The sequence below is a fragment of the Penicillium chrysogenum genome, assembly GCF_028827035.1.
Source record: "Penicillium chrysogenum strain IBT 35668 chromosome Unknown utg000004l_segment0_segment0, whole genome shotgun sequence".
NCBI lineage: Eukaryota > Fungi > Ascomycota > Eurotiomycetes > Eurotiales > Aspergillaceae > Penicillium > Penicillium chrysogenum.
In genome coordinates this window covers 2,802,042-2,819,660 of record NW_026622752.1, presented here as the reverse complement: position 1 = coordinate 2,819,660, position 17,619 = coordinate 2,802,042, and the positions used below count along the sequence as shown (strand labels likewise).

The 17,619-nt window shown below is 46.7% G+C and overlaps 6 protein-coding genes across 6 annotated transcripts; 3 read left to right on the top strand and 3 right to left on the bottom strand.

Annotated features, from left to right (window-relative positions):
* Nucleotides 1–367: 367 nt before the first annotated feature.
* erg6 (sterol 24-C-methyltransferase) lies at nt 368–1,619 on the top strand (the record flags this gene model as incomplete). The annotated part of the gene is made up of 3 exons (XM_056712764.1): nt 368–571; nt 631–665; nt 725–1,619. The coding sequence occupies 3 exons, from the start codon at nt 368–370 to the stop codon at nt 1,617–1,619; spliced, it is 1,134 nt and encodes a 377-aa protein (XP_056566479.1).
* Nucleotides 1,620–2,113: 494 nt separating this feature from the next.
* Nucleotides 2,114–4,150, bottom strand: N7489_007013 (uncharacterized protein; the record flags this gene model as incomplete). Its single annotated transcript, XM_056712763.1, has 1 exon — nt 2,114–4,150. The coding sequence occupies one exon, from the start codon at nt 4,148–4,150 to the stop codon at nt 2,114–2,116; it is 2,037 nt and encodes a 678-aa protein (XP_056566478.1).
* A 2,383-nt stretch (nt 4,151–6,533) lies between these two features.
* N7489_007012 (putative acid phosphatase) lies at nt 6,534–7,881 on the top strand (the record flags this gene model as incomplete). The annotated part of the gene is made up of 3 exons (XM_056712762.1): nt 6,534–6,725; nt 6,778–7,791; nt 7,846–7,881. The coding sequence occupies 3 exons, from the start codon at nt 6,534–6,536 to the stop codon at nt 7,879–7,881; spliced, it is 1,242 nt and encodes a 413-aa protein (XP_056566477.1).
* A 2,725-nt stretch (nt 7,882–10,606) lies between these two features.
* Nucleotides 10,607–12,213, top strand: N7489_007011 (sugar porter family MFS transporter; the record flags this gene model as incomplete). Its single annotated transcript, XM_056712761.1, has 2 exons — nt 10,607–10,715; nt 10,745–12,213. The coding sequence occupies 2 exons, from the start codon at nt 10,607–10,609 to the stop codon at nt 12,211–12,213; spliced, it is 1,578 nt and encodes a 525-aa protein (XP_056566476.1).
* A 2,268-nt stretch (nt 12,214–14,481) lies between these two features.
* N7489_007010 (uncharacterized protein) lies at nt 14,482–15,251 on the bottom strand (the record flags this gene model as incomplete). Its single annotated transcript, XM_056712760.1, has 4 exons — nt 14,482–14,723; nt 14,862–15,000; nt 15,075–15,111; nt 15,244–15,251. 4 exons carry the CDS (start codon nt 15,249–15,251, stop codon nt 14,482–14,484), a joined length of 426 nt encoding a protein of 141 aa, XP_056566475.1.
* Nucleotides 15,252–15,663: 412 nt separating this feature from the next.
* On the bottom strand, nt 15,664–16,364 carry N7489_007009 (uncharacterized protein; the record flags this gene model as incomplete). Its single annotated transcript, XM_056712759.1, has 4 exons — nt 15,664–15,837; nt 15,959–16,043; nt 16,124–16,217; nt 16,304–16,364. Coding segments are annotated over 4 exons (414 nt in total), but the record flags the coding sequence as incomplete, so codon positions are not given.
* Between the last annotated feature and the right edge of the window lie 1,255 nt (nt 16,365–17,619).

The window sequence follows — 17,619 nt, the reverse complement described above, 5'->3', positions numbered from 1 at the left end:
CGACTCAGCCACAGGCCGGAAGGTGGTGTCCCGCGAGGAAAAAAGAGTGTGGCCACTCCCCAAGGGCCCCCCCCAGAGGACACTAAAGCTCGGTCTAGTTGTTCGGAGGAACCCCCTGATTGGCTCTCCACTTTTGGATTGTCAAAAAGTTGCTTGGGATTCGACTCTCTTATTTATTTCCCCTTTCTCCTACTTCTCCAAGTCGCTATCCATTCCCTTCAATTGTCTTCTCTTGCTTCGCTTCTCTTGTGGTATTTCCAATCTTGGTTTACCTTGTCTTTTTCTCTTGGAAAGTCTTGGAAATTGACTCTTTTTTGCCTCCTTTTACAATCTACCCCTTTTAATCTTTGCGACTCGTTTCTTCACCATGGCTCCTTCTGCATTGGAACGTGAGGACAAGGCGCGCGATGCCGCCTTCAACAAGGTTTTGCACGGCAAGTCTGCTCAAGCCCAAGGTGGTCTCGCTGCCTTGCGTGGAAAGGACGCCGCCGCTCAGAAGGCTGCTGTCGATGAGTACTTCAAGCACTGGGACAACCAAACTGCTGCTGATGAGACACCCGAGATGCGTGAGGTATGGCAATGCGCATCCAAATTAATTAAGCTGTATCACTAACAGTTCCTGCGTCGTAGGCCCGCAAGGCTGAATATGCTACCTTGACCCGACAGTACGTTCAGAAACAAACCCCATTGATCGACGCCCCTCATACTGATGATTCTCTTGCAGCTACTACAACCTGGCAACTGACTTCTACGAGTACGGATGGGGTTCTTCGTTCCACTTCTGCCGCTTCGCCTACGGTGAGCCTTTCCACCAGGCCATTGCCCGCCATGAACACTACCTCGCCCTTCAGGCTGGTATCAAGGAGGACATGAAGGTTTTGGATGTTGGCTGTGGTGTCGGTGGTCCTGCCCGCGAGATGGTCAAGTTCACCGGTGCTCACGTCACCGGTCTGAACAACAACGACTACCAGATCGATCGCGCTACTCACTACGCGCACAAGCAAGGTCTTTCAGACAAGATGGCCTTCGTCAAGGGTGACTTCATGCAGATGAGCTTCCCCGACAACAGCTTTGACGTCGTGTACGCCATTGAGGCTACAGTCCACGCACCCGAGCTTGTCGGTGTTTACAGCGAGATCTTCCGTGTCCTGAAGCCCGGTGGTACATTCGCTGTGTATGAGTGGCTCATGACCGACGATTACAACAACGATGATCCTGAGCACCGTCGCATCCGTCTCGGTATCGAGCAGGGTGACGGTATCTCCAACATGGTCCGTATCTCTGAGGGTCTCGACGCCATGAAGAACGCTGGCTTTGAGCTGAAGCATCATGAGGATCTCGCTGCCCGCCCCGACGCCATTCCCTGGTACTACCCGCTGGCGGGCTCCTTCAAGCACATGAGTTCGCCCTGGGACTTCTTCACCATCGCTCGCATGACTTGGTGGGGCCGTGGCCTTGCCCACCGCTTCGTTGGTGCCGGTGAGACCATCGGTCTTTTCCCCAAGGGTTCACAGAAGACCGCCGACAGCTTGGCCTTGGCTGGTGACTGTCTGGTCGAAGGTGCTAAGAAGAACCTCTTCACTCCCATGTACCTCATGGTCGGCAAGAAACCTGAGTAAATCCTGGGCAACAACGGTGTTAGCGGTCTTTCTGTGTAAAAATATTACCCCCGGCGTGCACGTTCTACTCTGGTGACTCTCATCCTACTTCATTTCATATTCTTTCTTCACCTTACCCTCCGCATGTCACCAGGGGGTGTTTCTTGGCTCAAATCTGGCCCAATGTCGGTAGAGGACGAGCTGCGTGCCGCTTTCTCCTAATCGATGGTGTCATTAATTTTTCCTTCTCTTGTTTCTTTTACCTGTCAAGATAGCAATGTAATAGTCATTGAGTCAAGAATAACGAACAAAGGATTGGTATTGTTTTATGTTAATTTCGTCTCGGGTATTCGCCTCGTATATACCTAGGTACTGTTAGAACTTGATACGGTACATGTCTTTGGTTTGACTTCTTTGAGAATCACTGCACAATTGGCTGGTGGACAGTGGAAGAGCTATTTATGGACTATTATGATCCGCGTAGGCAACTACCTGAACAGTCCATGCTCGTCATATCATAGGTATCCTGAGACTGGAGGAACAAACCGTGGGGTGCGTCCATCGGTGTAAACATTAGTATCATATAGTTCCTTAGCACCGTATGCACATAGTAACTCCACCATTGTACCCCTTGGGTGGTCTGAGAAAGCCCACCATAACATTGACTTTGATGAAATGCATGAAGGCCCCCCAACCGTGAGATTCGGATCTGCTCCACCACGAAGCAGTAATTCGGCCGCTTCAACGTTACGTTGCCAGATAGCCATATGCAGAGGTTTATAGCCCCTCACAGACACATTCACATCCAGGCCTGCAGCGATCATCTTCCCAATGAAAGAACAATTCATAGATCTGGTCGCATGAAATAGTGAGATTTCCTTCTTCCAATGCGAGACGAGAGCGTCTGCACCATGATCAAGCAAAAGCTCAGCTATCCCATATTTTTTCAGCTTCATAGCCTTTGCCAGAGGCGAGAGCGGATTCCCCCAGTGGTGGGTTTTTGAGCCATCGAAATTGGCCCCATAGTCATTAGGATTGGCACCGCAGTCAAGAAGCATCTTGATCGTATCGTAGTGGCAGTGCGATATAGCCCAGAATAAAATCGACTGGTTTCGCAGTGCTAGGTTCGGGTCTGCACCGCTCCGAAGTAGCAACCGCACGATATCATCCCTTCCAGACGACTGAAGCGTGCTGTGTCCCCGAACAGCAAGCCAGAGAGGAGTGATCCCATACTTTGGATCGGCATAGTTAGGGTTTGCACCATTCTTCAACAATAATGTCACAATCTCGTTACTGGGGGAGGGGGCTGCGCGTCTTGGATAGACTTGGTCTGGCACGGGAACCCCAAAATCGGCAACAGCGACGCAAAGCGGCGTTTGGACCATCCCGGATCTGGTTCCACGTGCTTCAATATCTGCACCTTGATCCAGGAGTATCTTCATCATTCCCTTGAGCCGAAACATAGTTGCAACATAGAGTGGTGTTTGGTCCTGCGAGTTCCCCACGTTGACTCCGGCCCCTAGCGCCAACAATTTCTTTACTTCGTCGTGTGCTCTTGCTTCTATTATGGCAATACTGAGCGCCGTGTTACCCCCGCAGAATCTTGTATCAATATGAACACCCAGTCGAACCATCTCTTCAAATAAGGGAGGACAACCGGTAGCAACTGCTAGGTAAAGAAGCATAGGCCCATACTTCTCCAAGTTATATGGATCTTCCAGTACCGTGGCCAGTTTGGGAAGGTCGGACACGAGGGACCTGGCAGGCTTGCCTGCACAATTGCAGAAACCAGTTCTCTCAAGGATACCGCTGCGACTCAGCAAATACAGGGCACACTCTATATGACCGTTTGCCGCTATGGCAGGCACGATCAGCGCTATTTTGTGCATGTATTGTTTGCAAGTGAGATTCCCATACTCCCCTGTAGCGAGAGTGTAATCAACACACGCAATATGCCCACCCTCCGCAGCCAGGCGGAGGGTGGCTTTGTGCGCTGACTCATTCATGGGATTTACGAAAGTGGTCTCCCACATGATCTTTGGACGGAGACCTCTTCCTACGAGGTCTTTCATCATATCCAAATGGCCGTTCTTCGCAGCTTGGCCAAGAAGCTGCGCATCACAACAATGGTGGACACATTCTCCATGAAGATCAGCGCCAGATTGAAGTAGTGTGTTGACCATAGAGATGTTACCCCCTTGAACTGCCCAGCAAAGTGGAGAATGGAATATTTGACAGCGGTGTGTTGGAAATCGCAAATCTCGTCTTATATTTGATGAGTCTACTGCCAGAGACTTCTGGACAACAGCGTCATAGCCGTGGAAGGCGACGAATGCCAATGACGTTTGGCCACAATGTTGTGCATTGAACTTGTACAAGCGGGTTTCTAACTGGTCATAAAGCCATGTGTTTGTTTGTAAAAGTGCGTTCAAGTCTTTTTGGGTTGCGGTAGAAGCGTCAACATTGCCTGGTTCCGTTGCGGCGAACTGGGAAAGGAGGGAGTCGATTATAAGCAGCACGATCTCGACTGGTAGATCTAGGAGCGAGATCATATTGTGAAGTGAATAGATGTATCTGATCTAGTATGAGGATTGAAGTGTGTTGGGCACACAATATCTGTAAGATGTTAACTGACTGAACACTTTCGGGTTGAACTAGCTCGGGCTGAAGTTTGGGCCCATATAGCCCCGATCCTTATTACCTAATGTGGTATGACCCGTGGACCGCGCGGGCATCGACACCTACCTACCATATATGTATATATAGATCCTTGAAATGCCCATTCGAGATTGCGTGTCGACGCCCTGAGCATATTCTCAAATTCGCTGGTTACTGTACGTTACACGACCTGCTCCTGTTCAGATCCGAAAGGGAAGGCCCGACCCGACCCCGACAACGGATCGTCAATCCCCAAAAACCATGATGTCCCCCGTCTACGGTATATTGATTTAACACGTAAAGGGTTAAAGGGCATTTATTTCAGTCTATAATGGCCTATGAGGTTTGCAGATTATCTCCGGTTCAATTTCGCTTGCACGTTATCCTAACGCGTATGCAGCGCGCCCGCGAGACTCAGTACTACCCGAAGGCAAAGGTAGGTGCAGGAATATGTTTAAGGTCCTTGCCGAATGGGATAGATATCTCCGACATGTTCATCATGTTCATCTCGCGGCTATCGCATTCCGGATCGCGGGGTTTTGGCGTGAATGCACCGCTTTCGTTTTCATTACTACGGTTTATCCGCGTCTTCTGCCTATTCCATGCACTCCGTGATCCAGCTTAGATAGGTCAACATACTCACCTATTATTCTGTTAGTAGATGGTCATTGTAGCCCACAGCCCGTAGCGTCTGCAGAGTAGCCGCTTCAAGCGACCGGCCCAAGTCTTGGAAATGAACCGATAAAAACTGACACTTTCGCTACCCAGTCCGCTCATGCACATTGGTCTCTCACGCAATGGTTTTTCTACTGATACTGTGAACAGCACCATTTGAAGTGCATATCTCAGATGCCCAATAATTCTTTAGGTTGCGCATCCTCAATGTCCTGCCTCTTTACAAGGTGACTTGGCACGCTATCTTTGCCCGACTCTACTTATACAGTGCGTCTTCGAGTTTATCCATTAACCATGTGGGCTTGGTATAGATGCTCATACAGCTTAGGACCGATTAAGTTGGCAGTTAACAACAAAGGAGAGAAAGCCTACTTTGCTTCTTTGTCGCGTCACCTCATCGTCCAGGGACGTTTCTCATTCGACCTGTAACGAGCCCAGCCCAGGACTAGCTAGGCACATTCAGTAATAATTCACTGGCTCACTCCGAACCAATCGACACGGCAGCTGCCTCCGCATCCACCAATACCGCAGCTAAACGCACAATTATTAGCGTCGATCCACCATCATATCCGCTTGGTTGAAATTGCACCAATAACAGTGTATTACAATCTTTCATCATATTCTCATCACCGATAGGGAAGAGCCTTGACTCCACAATGCTCCCCTCCGTGTTCTCGGTCAGAAATTGCACGACATCTGAGCACTCCACCCGAGAAACGAGAAGTAAAAGAAGGGCTCAACGGGTGTTTGAGTCACTGAACCCATAGTGTAATAGTAGATTAGCTTTCTGGTCAGCTCGATGAGGAGGAAAAGCGTTGCCGGTGAGCTGAGATTGCCGGATCTATAAGTACGGTGCGTTAGGGATGGGAAGATGATTCACCGATATTTAGGACCTTCAGAACTTTTCAAGTAGGATAATCATACAGGTTCGGAACTGGAAACTGGGCTATCTATTAGATATATCAATCATCTGGAGCATGGACGCAGAGGTATATAGTTCTTCTAACTGAGAACACAGAGTGGAGATTCAAGGCTTAAGGTTTCCAAGGTTAGGAAAAAGCCAAGAGATGGTAAGCATATGTCCCGAGGTCTGGGCACTGGAATCTTAATAATATATGAATTAAACTCCGGATATCTTTGATCACATTTGTAAAAGCAGGCGAGTGTATGGTCAGTCAGTCAAGTGCTGTGCCCAGGTGCTTCCAAGGTTGGCCTGAGCTCCAGTGGATCAGCCAGTTAGGGCACGGACAGCAACAACGTGCAAACCCAAGGTCCACCCCGCGGGCAGGTACCCGGTCCACCAAGTGCTATTCCCCAATTAAATCGTGTTAAATCTAATTCAGTTCAGGTCCTGAGGGTCACTTCAGTCCAAGCATTGACTACCTAGGCGGGAAGGCTTATGAATGCAGCCAGTCAGCCTTGCATCGATCACAACGTGGTATCGGTTAGCAGGTGCCGTGTGACACGGTATTCTTCCGAGGCGAATGTCATATGCCCAGAACCTTGGAACCTTGGAAGGCTAGCTGAAGTATAAGATCGCGTGCCACCCGACCCATCTGCTCGTTTGTTACCTTTACTGCAGCTAATACCGCGATTCCAAACATGCTCACCAAACAAACCCTTCTCGCGTTCGTCGGGGCCCTCGCCCTCGCCACGGGTACAACTACCACTGAAGAGACCCCAACTCAGGCTGAGATTGATGCAGCACGTGCTACGGCCCTGCCTTACTCTCCTGTGTCAAACGTAAAGGGTTTGGCCTTTGATCGTTTCGTGAACATCTGGCTCGAGAACACAGTAGGTTTCCCGTTGAATATATAACAATGACCACGCGCTCACCCCTTTGTAGGACTTTGAACCCGCTGCTTTAGACGAGAACCTGTCCAAGCTGGCCAAGGAGGGTATCCTCCTGACCAACTACTTTGCCATCTCTCACCCCTCGCAGCCCAACTACTGTGCTTCCGCCGGGGGTGACACATTCGGCATGGATAATGACGACTTCCTACAAATCCCTTCGAATGTCTCAACTATTGCCGATCTCTTTGATACTAAGCACATCTCTTGGGGTGAATACCAAGAAGACATGCCCTATGCTGGCTACCAAGGCAAACGGTATCCCCTCAGCGGTCCGAACCAGTACGTGCGCAAGCACAACCCGCTGGTTTTGTTTAACTCGGTTACCGACGACGCCGTGCGCCCGCGCCAAATCAAGAATTTCACCACTTTCTACGACGATCTGAAGCACCACAGCCTTCCCCAACACATGTTCATCACACCGAACATGACCAATGACGCCCACGACACGAACATCACTGTGGCCGGTAACTGGGTCGATCGCTTCCTGTCTCCTCTACTGAAGAACGAGTACTTCACCAAGGACAGCCTAGTGCTACTCACCTTTGACGAGGGAGACACCTACTCCTACCCCAACCGGGTCTTCAGCTTCCTTGTTGGAGGTGCTATCCCAGAGCACCTGAAGGGGACCACTGACGACACTTTCTACACCCACTACTCAATTGTCGCTTCCCTGTCTGCTAACTGGGGTTTACCCTCGCTTGGTCGCTGGGATTGTGGCGCCAACCTGCTGAAGATGGTCGCTGACAAGACCGGCTATGTCAACTGGGAAGTTGATACCAGCAATGTCTACCTCAACGAGACTTACCCTGGACCTATGTCTACCGACAACTATTCCTCTAAGTGGGCCGTTCCTGCCACCAAGGGCAAATGCTCTGCTGGCCATGGCATTGCTGAGGTCGTGAAGAATACCTACCACGGGCTTCAACCCACCTACGACTATGCCAGCCCTGTACCGTATGACGTGACCAGTGGAAACAACGTCGGCATCAAGTACCACCGCACTCTGGTATGTATCCTTTCATGTTCTTCCCTTTCATGATTCGGTGCTAATAATTTACAGAACAACGGTAAGACGGAGTCTGGTATCACTGGGTAAACCAGTGATCCACACATGCATATATGATGCACTGCCACTACCATGTTAGATGTGGACATAAGCAGTTGTCCTTGTGTATAAAAAGTTGATTGAATGCTATTTGTCCTGCCACATTAAAGAGGCTTGTCCGATTTCGCAACCAGATGATTGTGAGTTCCTCCATGGCTTCCAACCTACGATCCACACAGGCTATACTGCTGGGTATGGGGACATCCCCAGTTTATCTCTCGCGAAATATGTATATATATCCACAATCGAACTATATATTGCTCCACCAATAATGTTCGGATTTTTGGATGATAAGGATTTGAGATATGTAGACAAGTCGCCAATGTAGAAGCGACCTTCTCCATGAGCTCCATTTCACCCTTCCCCCTTTCTGATATCCTTTTGGTTGCAAATCCTTTGGCTAGATGCCGTTCAAGTGCGTCGATTATTTCTGAGGTGAAATACCCAGTGTAATAGTGTGCTTATCCGAGATTTGGTACACTTCAGGGCTGAAACTTCCAAGGTTGGAAATATTCCCCGCCTTGTCCGAAATTCAACGCTGGCCCTATTGAATCTCTACATTCCAACGATTTCTCTTCCACCACAATTACAAACGTTGGTGCTATAGCTCGAACTCTTTAGTCATAGATCTGGCTTCACATCTGCTAGACCTCAACGTAGATCGGTGTTGCACAAACCAATCAGGGGTAGTGGGATTGATTTCCAAATGACTTTCGAGGTCTCGCAGATGGGAAAGATATCTGCGGGGAGTTCAGCCATGTCACATGGCGCCCTGTTTTTCAAGGGTCCAACGAGGAACTCGAGGGGACGCCAAGATCCTGGAAGCGTCACGGGAGGCGTTTTGAGATCTTATCATGGCGTTTTGAGGGTTTTTTTTGAACGGCTTCGCCGTGATCTGCAAGCCCTGTCCGAAGTACACAACATATCGGCTTCCAGTTGTCTTGGTGAGTCATGGACCATCTTAAGCGACCCAACGGGAGTCAAGCGACCAACATGGCATCATGGACAGAGCGCATGTTCTGATTTGGGAAGGTATAGAGAATTGTTAGGCCGACGCTATATGCACAACCCGTGGACAACTCGGGGAATTACGTTATTGGTCCAAGAGGAAGATTTAATATAAAATGGTGACAAGCATGTCTACCAATCTAGTTTCCCTTTTCATTTTTCTGCGAGCAGGGATGTTACTGGTCAAATATCAAATCGGAGATGAATAGTCCGACAACGCCCGCATCCCAAGAAATTGCCTTTTCAGTGTCTACCCGAGATTCTGTGTGGGGCCAAATATTATTTTTCCCTTTTGTTTTATGTGTATGTCTCGAGTATGTCTCGAGTATGCCTTGGTGGACCAGTATGCGTATATATGTATGGATCAAAATATGGGTACAGCCAAGGTCTCCGCGAAGGCTTCGCAAAGGCTTCGCCGACGATACTTTCTTGGAATCGTCTTGGAAGGCTTGGTGGATGAGCCAAGTAGGGGTAAGCAAAAATACCCGCATTTCAACCTCTCTTTGAAAGATGATCATTTCCTAACGGGGTAGTGTTCTTAGTAAATCGATCCACCTGAACTTTTACTCTTTCTGGAACTTTTTTTGACTTCCAAGGTTCCTAAAAACACATGTTTCGGTATCCGAATAATTCCTAATTCCCCATCTTCTTCGGGAAGGCTTCATCGCCCCGGGCATATTCGCAAAATGTCTTTGATATGGGAAACCCTCAAGTGGAACATATCAGGAGCTTACGGTTTGGACCTGAGTACGCGAACCGTTAGTCCTTATTCGACAGACCTCTTGTAAGAACGGAGTATGCCTTGTGAGCTATATGATCATTGCTCAAGCCGACATCCCACACAGAACCCCCGGGAAATTTAATGTACTTTGTACGGCTGAGCCATCGTAACTGGCCGAGGCATCGGGCATGAAGGAAAAAGGCAACTTTCACGAGATCTTTCTGGGTATGTAATATTCCACACCAATCGGCGTCAGAGAAAAGAAAAAGGAATAATAATAATAGAAAAAGGAATAAAAAAAAAAGAAGAAAAGAAAACCAACTACTAGTAAGCGTGTACTCCGTACTCCGTAGCAGACGAATGGTCTTTCAGTTCTTCCCCTGACCCACCTTCCCCCAATTTCCTCTTCCCCATGGGTATTTGCAGCCCTGCGGAGGGTCGGATAAGATTCCTTTCCCAGCTGTCAGCTCCCGCAACCTCCCTGGGGCCAACCCTGGGGCCGACACTGGCAGGCATCTCCAGGAATCAATTTGATCCACATACTGGAGTCATAAGGACAGGAAAAAGAAAACCACGAGGAAGGTGAATACACGCGACTCCATACAGCATTGTTTGGATTAGCGCGGTTTCATATCGTACCAAGACCAAAAACGGTAAACACAAGCCGCTCGGAGCACTTTGCAAACCGCAAGACTTTCTTGTCGCATCCCCGCAACTCCACTTGCATGGCCCATGGCCCCAGGTACTTAGCCCTACTTGGTCCTCCGTGGTCCTCCTTGGTCTCCACGGCGGGTCGCAAGACTTGCCTATCCAATGTGGTAGCGCCGCCGATGTCACTCTAAGCTTTTCGCGACTTGGCATTAACCCAATGGACATGGGGACTGAATGCATATAAGCTGAATATTCCCCAGTGTCTGAGCTTTCTTTCTTTTTCCCCTCATGTCGCTTTGGTCTTTTTCTCTCTTCATCTAATAGAGGACGTTCATCATGTGGACCACGACCTCCGGCTTGCGGGGCAAGAAGCTCCATGTCGCCATCACCTTTACATCCGTTGTCGGATTCTCACTTTTCGGTTACGACCAGGGTTTGATGTCCGGTATCATTTCTGGCAACCAGTTCACTAAGGAATTCCCCCTCTCCATGGTGACTCCGAGCACGTCGCCGTTCTGCGTGGTGCGGTCACTGCCTGTTACGAACTTGGTTGTTTCTTTGGTGCTATCTTCACTATGATGTACGGTCAACGTATTGGTCGTACTCCTCTCCTGGTGACCGGCGGTCTCCTCATGATTCTCGGTACTGTTATCTCTACTGCTGCCTTTGGCCCTCACTGGGGACTGGGGCAGTTCGTTGTTGGACGTGTCATTTCCGGTCTTGGAAACGGCATGGACACCGCTACTATCCCCGTTTGGCAGTCTGAGTGTTCGCGCGCTCACAATCGTGGTTTCCTCGTCTGCTTCGAGGGTGCTATCATCGCCGTCGGTACCTTCATCGCCTACTGGCTTGATTTCGGTCTCTCCTATGTCGACAACTCGGTTCAGTGGCGTTTCCCCGTCGCTTTCCAGATTGTGTTTGCCATCCTCGTCACTGCCGGTGCTCTTATGCTTCCCGAGTCGCCTCGTTGGTTCGTTATGCAGGGCCATGACCAGGAGGCCCTTCAAGTCCTGGCCCAGCTCAACGATAGTGCTGTCGATGCGGATGATGTGCTTGCCGATTTCAACCTTATGAAGGCTGACCTTAAGGCTATGCAAAGTATTGAGGCCGGTAGCAGCTGGGGTATCCTCTTCACTGGTGGTAAGACTCAGAACTTCCAGCGTATGATGATTGGTTGCTCTGGTCAGTTCTTCCAGCAATTCACTGGTTGCAACGCTGCTATTTACTACTCGACCCTACTGTTCGAGCAGAACTTGCATATGACGGGCAAGCTTCCCCTGGTTCTAGGAGGTGTGTTCGCCACCGTCTATGCTCTCGCCACTATCCCGTCTTTCTTCATGATCGAGAGGGTCGGTCGCCGTAACCTATTCTTGATTGGTTTCCTCGGCCAGGGTCTTAGTTTCATCATCACTATGGGTTGTCTCATCGAATCGAACGCGCAGAACGCTAAGGGTGCTATCGTCGGTATCTTCCTATTCATCTGCTTCTTCGCCTTTACTACGCTGCCTCTGCCCTGGATTTACCCCCCGGAGATCAACCCCCTCCGCACCCGTACTAAGGCCGCCTCCGCTTCCACCTGTATGAACTGGATCACCAACTTCGCCGTCGTCATGTTCACTCCTGTGTTCTCCAACCAGTCCGATTGGGGTATCTACCTCTTCTTCGCGCTTGTCAACTTTATTGCCATCCCCTTCGCCTGGTTCTTTTACTGTGAGACCGCCGGTCGTGATCTCGAGGAGGTTGACATTATCTTCGCTAAGGCCCACGTTGAGGGCAAGTGGCCTTACCAAGTCGCACAGCAGATGCCTAAGCTCTCCATCGCTGAAATTACTCAGATGCAGAATGAGCTGGGTCTCGATACCCCCGACCTCCAGGTCAACACCGAAGCCGAGAAGGCCGAGGCCGCCATGAGCAGCGGCAGTGAGGCCAAGCACGACGAGTAAATGTTCCGACCATCGATTGCCCTTGGTTGATGTCGGCTGAGTGACATTCGCGGAGCTAATTGGATTAATCATTTGTGTCGGATCTCATTATTATGTGACCATAGATACTCTATACCCCCGTCTTACGGGAGAGCGGGCAGACTAGTATGTAGATAGTCTGCTTTGCGATCTCTTTTTCTTTTCTCTATGTTACATTTTATCTAAATACACACTTTTTGCCCCTATAAATTTTGCTCTCATCTCGACCTTGTATGTCAATGCATGATGCATCTCCAGTAATGCTGCCCTCTTGCTCGAGTCCGTCGACCTACGATCAGATCAGTGCAGTAGTATGTATCTCCTCGGTGGGGATGTAAATAAGGCTTGACCATATCGTTTACATAATTCATACATTTCATACATTGCTATTTTCTGCATATTTGACCAAATTCAGCAAGACATACCATTTAGATCAGATGTTCGTGTCTGTCTGCGTTGTAATCCATAATTATGAAGTACATTGGAAGCCCCTGCAGATCGCACGTCGATTGGAGGAAGTCTAGGAGAGGAATGCCGTGTCTCAAACCAAGACAAGAAAGATTTGCATGTGTTTCTCATAAATTCCATAGAACACATGGATACAACGTATACATACAATACGGCCTGAAACTGAAGCCGGAGAGCCGAGGCATTCGTGACAATCCCCGGACACATGCGAAAAGAATTACATACCGTACTCGCCATAACTTCTTAGTTTCATGATAACATTGAAAGGAATAAAGGAATTTAATAAATTAACAAATCCTATCTAAGCATACCATATAATCTTAAAACTAATTCGCCAATAACCTAGCCAGCTGCAAAGGTACTCTTTTTTCTCAACGTCTCCCCAAACTTCCACAAAAACACTGGCGCCGGCACTCCAATGACGATAGCCACGAATGCCAGCAGACTATTCCCCTATCCATATTCTAAAGCGCTATATATATATGGTGTAAAAAGTGGAAACCTAAACCTAGCTATCGAGCGTAAAAATGCCCTAGTAGTAAGCGCACTAGCTATAAACCGCATATAGGTATTAACCATATAAGTCTGGATACACTAGAACGTAATAATATTACTAGTACTAAACAGTATAGCGCCGATATTTAGCGCGATCTAATAGTAGTGGTATAGGAGAGTGTATATAATAGGTAGCGTGACTTAATAGGAAGAATGCGACTACCTAAGGAACTTAGTGAACCTTATAAATTTATCTGATAAAGTCTCTAAGGAAATTCACCTAGTATAAATATCTGCCTAGTCTCGCGATATACCGGGTCTAATAATACTTTCTTATAAGTAATATTAATAGGAAGCTTAGTAAGAACCTTTTAGGGATAATAGTAAATGCACTTATACTTTTTATAAGCTTAATAACAATTCTAGCGCTATACGCTAATAAGCTCTATAGTCTAATATGTTTAGTATAACTTAGTGCCTACTCGTCGGTCGATCCTATACCGTCCTATCTTCGTTAAAGATCTCTCGATATTTATATAGTATGATTATATAATAAGCTTAAAGATATAAGTCTATATCGTAGTCACTTCCTCTATCCTTATCTATCAATAGCTAGCGCTTCTTCGGTAGCTAGCCCACTATCTCCTCCTATCTATTCTTATCCCTAGTGTGTATACTACGCTTATAAGGTACTACCCGCGACTCCCTTACTATCTATTTAAACTACGCCTATTTATCGATTTTAGCTTTAGCGTCCTCCGTATATATCTTATAACGCGTCGATATAAGATATATAAGTATATAGCCCCTTAACTAGAACTTAGTCTTATAGCCGTCCACTATATAGGTCTACCCCCTAACCTATACTAGTCTTAGCTAAAGTGGTAGGAGGTACCGAACTTACACTATTAGGTCGGTAATTTAGTGGTAGACGGAAAGATAACGGTATAGCGTAGACTAATAACGGAAGCTCGTACCGCTTTCGTATCCTAGATATAGATATAGAGTCGGCTAGCGGTCACTATACTAGCGATCGAGGTGTGTCTAGTAACTATACTAGGATATAAAGATAGTTAATAAGTCGTATCTATACTTATATAGCCGCGGCGCCTAGTCGTAGGCGCTTCTTATATAAGCTAATATTAAACCCCTATAGAGAAAAGTCCTACTATAGCCTTCGTGCGTGTATTTAACGTGCGAGGATATATCCTCCTACCTATATCTAAGCTTAGCGAGATCTTTACTACACGCTCGTTCGTAGACGATAATATACGCCTTTAAAATAGTCTAATACGAATAGTTTAGTGTCTTCCCGTATCGGTACTTATAATACGTTAGCTTATCCCGAGAATTACCTCTTATTAAGTCTCTTATATCATCCTCTAGTCCGTTTACTATACCGCCTACCCTCTTAGTGTGATCGTATCGGACGACGTTAATTCGCGAGTAGTGCTTAACAAAACTTTCTACACTATAGGCGGGCGTTCCGCTATCACTACTAAGCAAAAGTCGGTCGGTCTCTTCGTCGACTATATTAGAATCGTTATAGCTAACCTAGCTAGGCTCGACAGCCGTCGTCGACTCGCTAGGCTTATCTATAGGAAAAAGCGTAGTCTATAGCAGGTTAATATCTACGGCCGGCACGCTAGTTTATTCTAATAAGTCACTATTAAAGAGCGCCGGGTCGATATTCGAATCAGTTAGTATCCTAGAATCGGCTAGGATAGTCTCTAAGACTAGTAGGGACGGCGGCCGACGGGCATTAATAGCGCTAGCGGTCCTAGTAGTAAGCGCGACGAGACTCGTCTATCTAGGTTCGGGTTACTATTTAGAGATATCTTCGGGCTCGGCGTTCTCTATAAAACTAGCTAAGCGCTCACGCTAGATACTAGCGGGGGGCCGTCTTCTACTTTTCGACTATCCTTGTCTTACGTTACTTTCTTACCATTTATGGATCTCTTACTTAGTTATAGGAGCCCTAACTATATCCACGGCTAACGTAGATATAAAACGTGGCTAGAGACGATAGTTTTTAGACCTATTAGCTACCCGGGCATTATATAGGTCCTAGGTGGCATCCCTAACGTATCTTTTAGTGATACCTTTATTAAACGACGTTAGTTTATATATTAGGATCTAACGGTATTCGTCTATAGTGTACCCGAAAGATTCGTTACTCCTTAGGAGGTAAGCGATATCCCGTATAGCCCCGAGCCTTATTATATATATATATACACGGGATAAGATATTTAATATTAAGCCTATTTCCTTAATAGTACTAAGAAGCTAGTCTATAGGGGCGGGCTTAGGTAAGTTATAGCGTGACGGGCCACGTCTAAAGGCTACTAGTATAGGGAAGGAGGGCTATATCTATTTAATACGTCGATCGGCTCTAGCAAATACTCGATTAAGGACTACTAGTAGTGTGGTTCCGTACACTAGTCTATTACGTAAACTATAAACGAGGAGCTAGGTGATCGGACAAATATATAGGCATTCGATATCGTCGAGCGGTCTTATAAATCGAACGAAGTTCTTATTAAGGATATCCTTATACCCCTTAACGCTCTTAAGTGTGATAGTAGCTCGAATGTTATAGAAGTCGGCCGTATAACTATTAATAGTAAGTTCGATATAACGGTACTATAGGTATTCGTTACTAGTGTATCCTATAGTTAACGCTATATCTCTAGCCCGGTAGCTAAGCGTAGAGACTAACGTGATTAATAGGCACTTAGCGACGATAACGTCCTAGCTAGTGTACCCTTTTTCTAGCTAGTGTTCGACGAACGCTCGAACTATTCGAGATAGCGTTACGAAGCCGATCTAGGTACGCTTTCTCTAATAGCCTTTAGTTAGATAGCCCGCTTTAATAGTATCGTCGAGAAATAACTAAAGTCGACGTCCGTCGTGTCGAGAGATTTTAAACCTATCACTCTCGGTCCACGTAAACTCGCTATAGGCTAGAAGTATATAGAATGCCTTCTTAACTAGTTTAAGGTTAGGTGCTAGCTTACTAGTGCCTAATAATAGTTTTACGATATCTACCGCGATCAGTTTATTAGCTAAACGTGACAATAACCACGATAAGTAATAATAATATTCTTACCGATAATAGAGTCGAAGAATCGAAGTAGATCTTCACTAGTAAAGGGAGTAGTTAGGTCCTCCTATAGAGTGTATTGCCGATAGGCATTAAATCGCCTTACCTATAGGTCCTAGGAACGGCGGGAACCTAGAGCACTATAGCTAAACTAAAGCTACTTCACGGTTTTCTTAGATATAAGACGATTTACGGCCGAATTCTCGATGATTTTATCGATTGATTCTTATCTAACGGTATAACCTCGCTTATTAGCTATAGGTCTAAAGTCAATATTAGACGAGTTAAAATCGTTATTTATAATAGATAGCTATAGCGACGACTAAAAACTAACTAGGAGGTAAAAGAAAGTTTAAAAGAGACTAGTTATTAACGAATAGATAAATAGATAAGGTTTATCGGTACCTAGGTAAGGTACCAGACCATAACTAGACTAGAGACTAGACTATCGGTACCACCTTAAAGTCGTCGTTATATAGAGGGATTATATAGTATATAGGAAAAGACGGATCCGTATAAAAGGATATAGTTACTATAGGCCTAGTAAAATAGACGAAATCGCCGACGCCTATCTCGGATCCGACTTAGGCACGGACGGAGGACGACTTAGAGGCCCTACACGCTATCATTCATATCGTGTAAGATAAATCTATATAGATAGAATCTATATATGTCTTCTAGATATCTATTATAGTTCCGTAACTACTATAAGCAAAGGGGAAGATAATATAATATATTAAACGGCGTTATTGACCGTCGGTTATATCTACCGACACCACCCTAGATATCGGCCACCCTCGGGCGACGATAGTTAGATATATTATAGTTAAGTAATATAAAAGATAATAAACGCGCTAAAGCACTAAAAAAGGAACGTAAGTAGTACCGGTGAACGCCGGACTAGAAAAGAATTATTTGAGTAAATTCTGGACACAATAGAAGCGACTAGACCGAAGAAAAAAGCAAATTGTCTAAACCGGCATTATGCTATCGCTACTACCGGCTTCTAGAGCACTACCGTTATCGAGGGTGTTTAGCTCATCGTTAACGTCGTCGTCGTTCTTATTATCAACGTCGTTCTCATTATTAACGTCGTTCTTATCGTCAATAGCGTTCTTATCGTCAATAACATTCTCATCGTCAATAGTGTTCACCGCGGGCTAGAGACCTACCTTACGTAGCGTAGTGACGAGTATTTCTTTATACTAGGCTAGCCTACCTTCGAGACGGGTGGTGATAGTGGTTAATATCCTAGTGTACTCCTTTTCGCCGTCCTCAAGGTCGTCTCTTAGTTTTAGAATCTTACAGGCGGTGTAGGAACG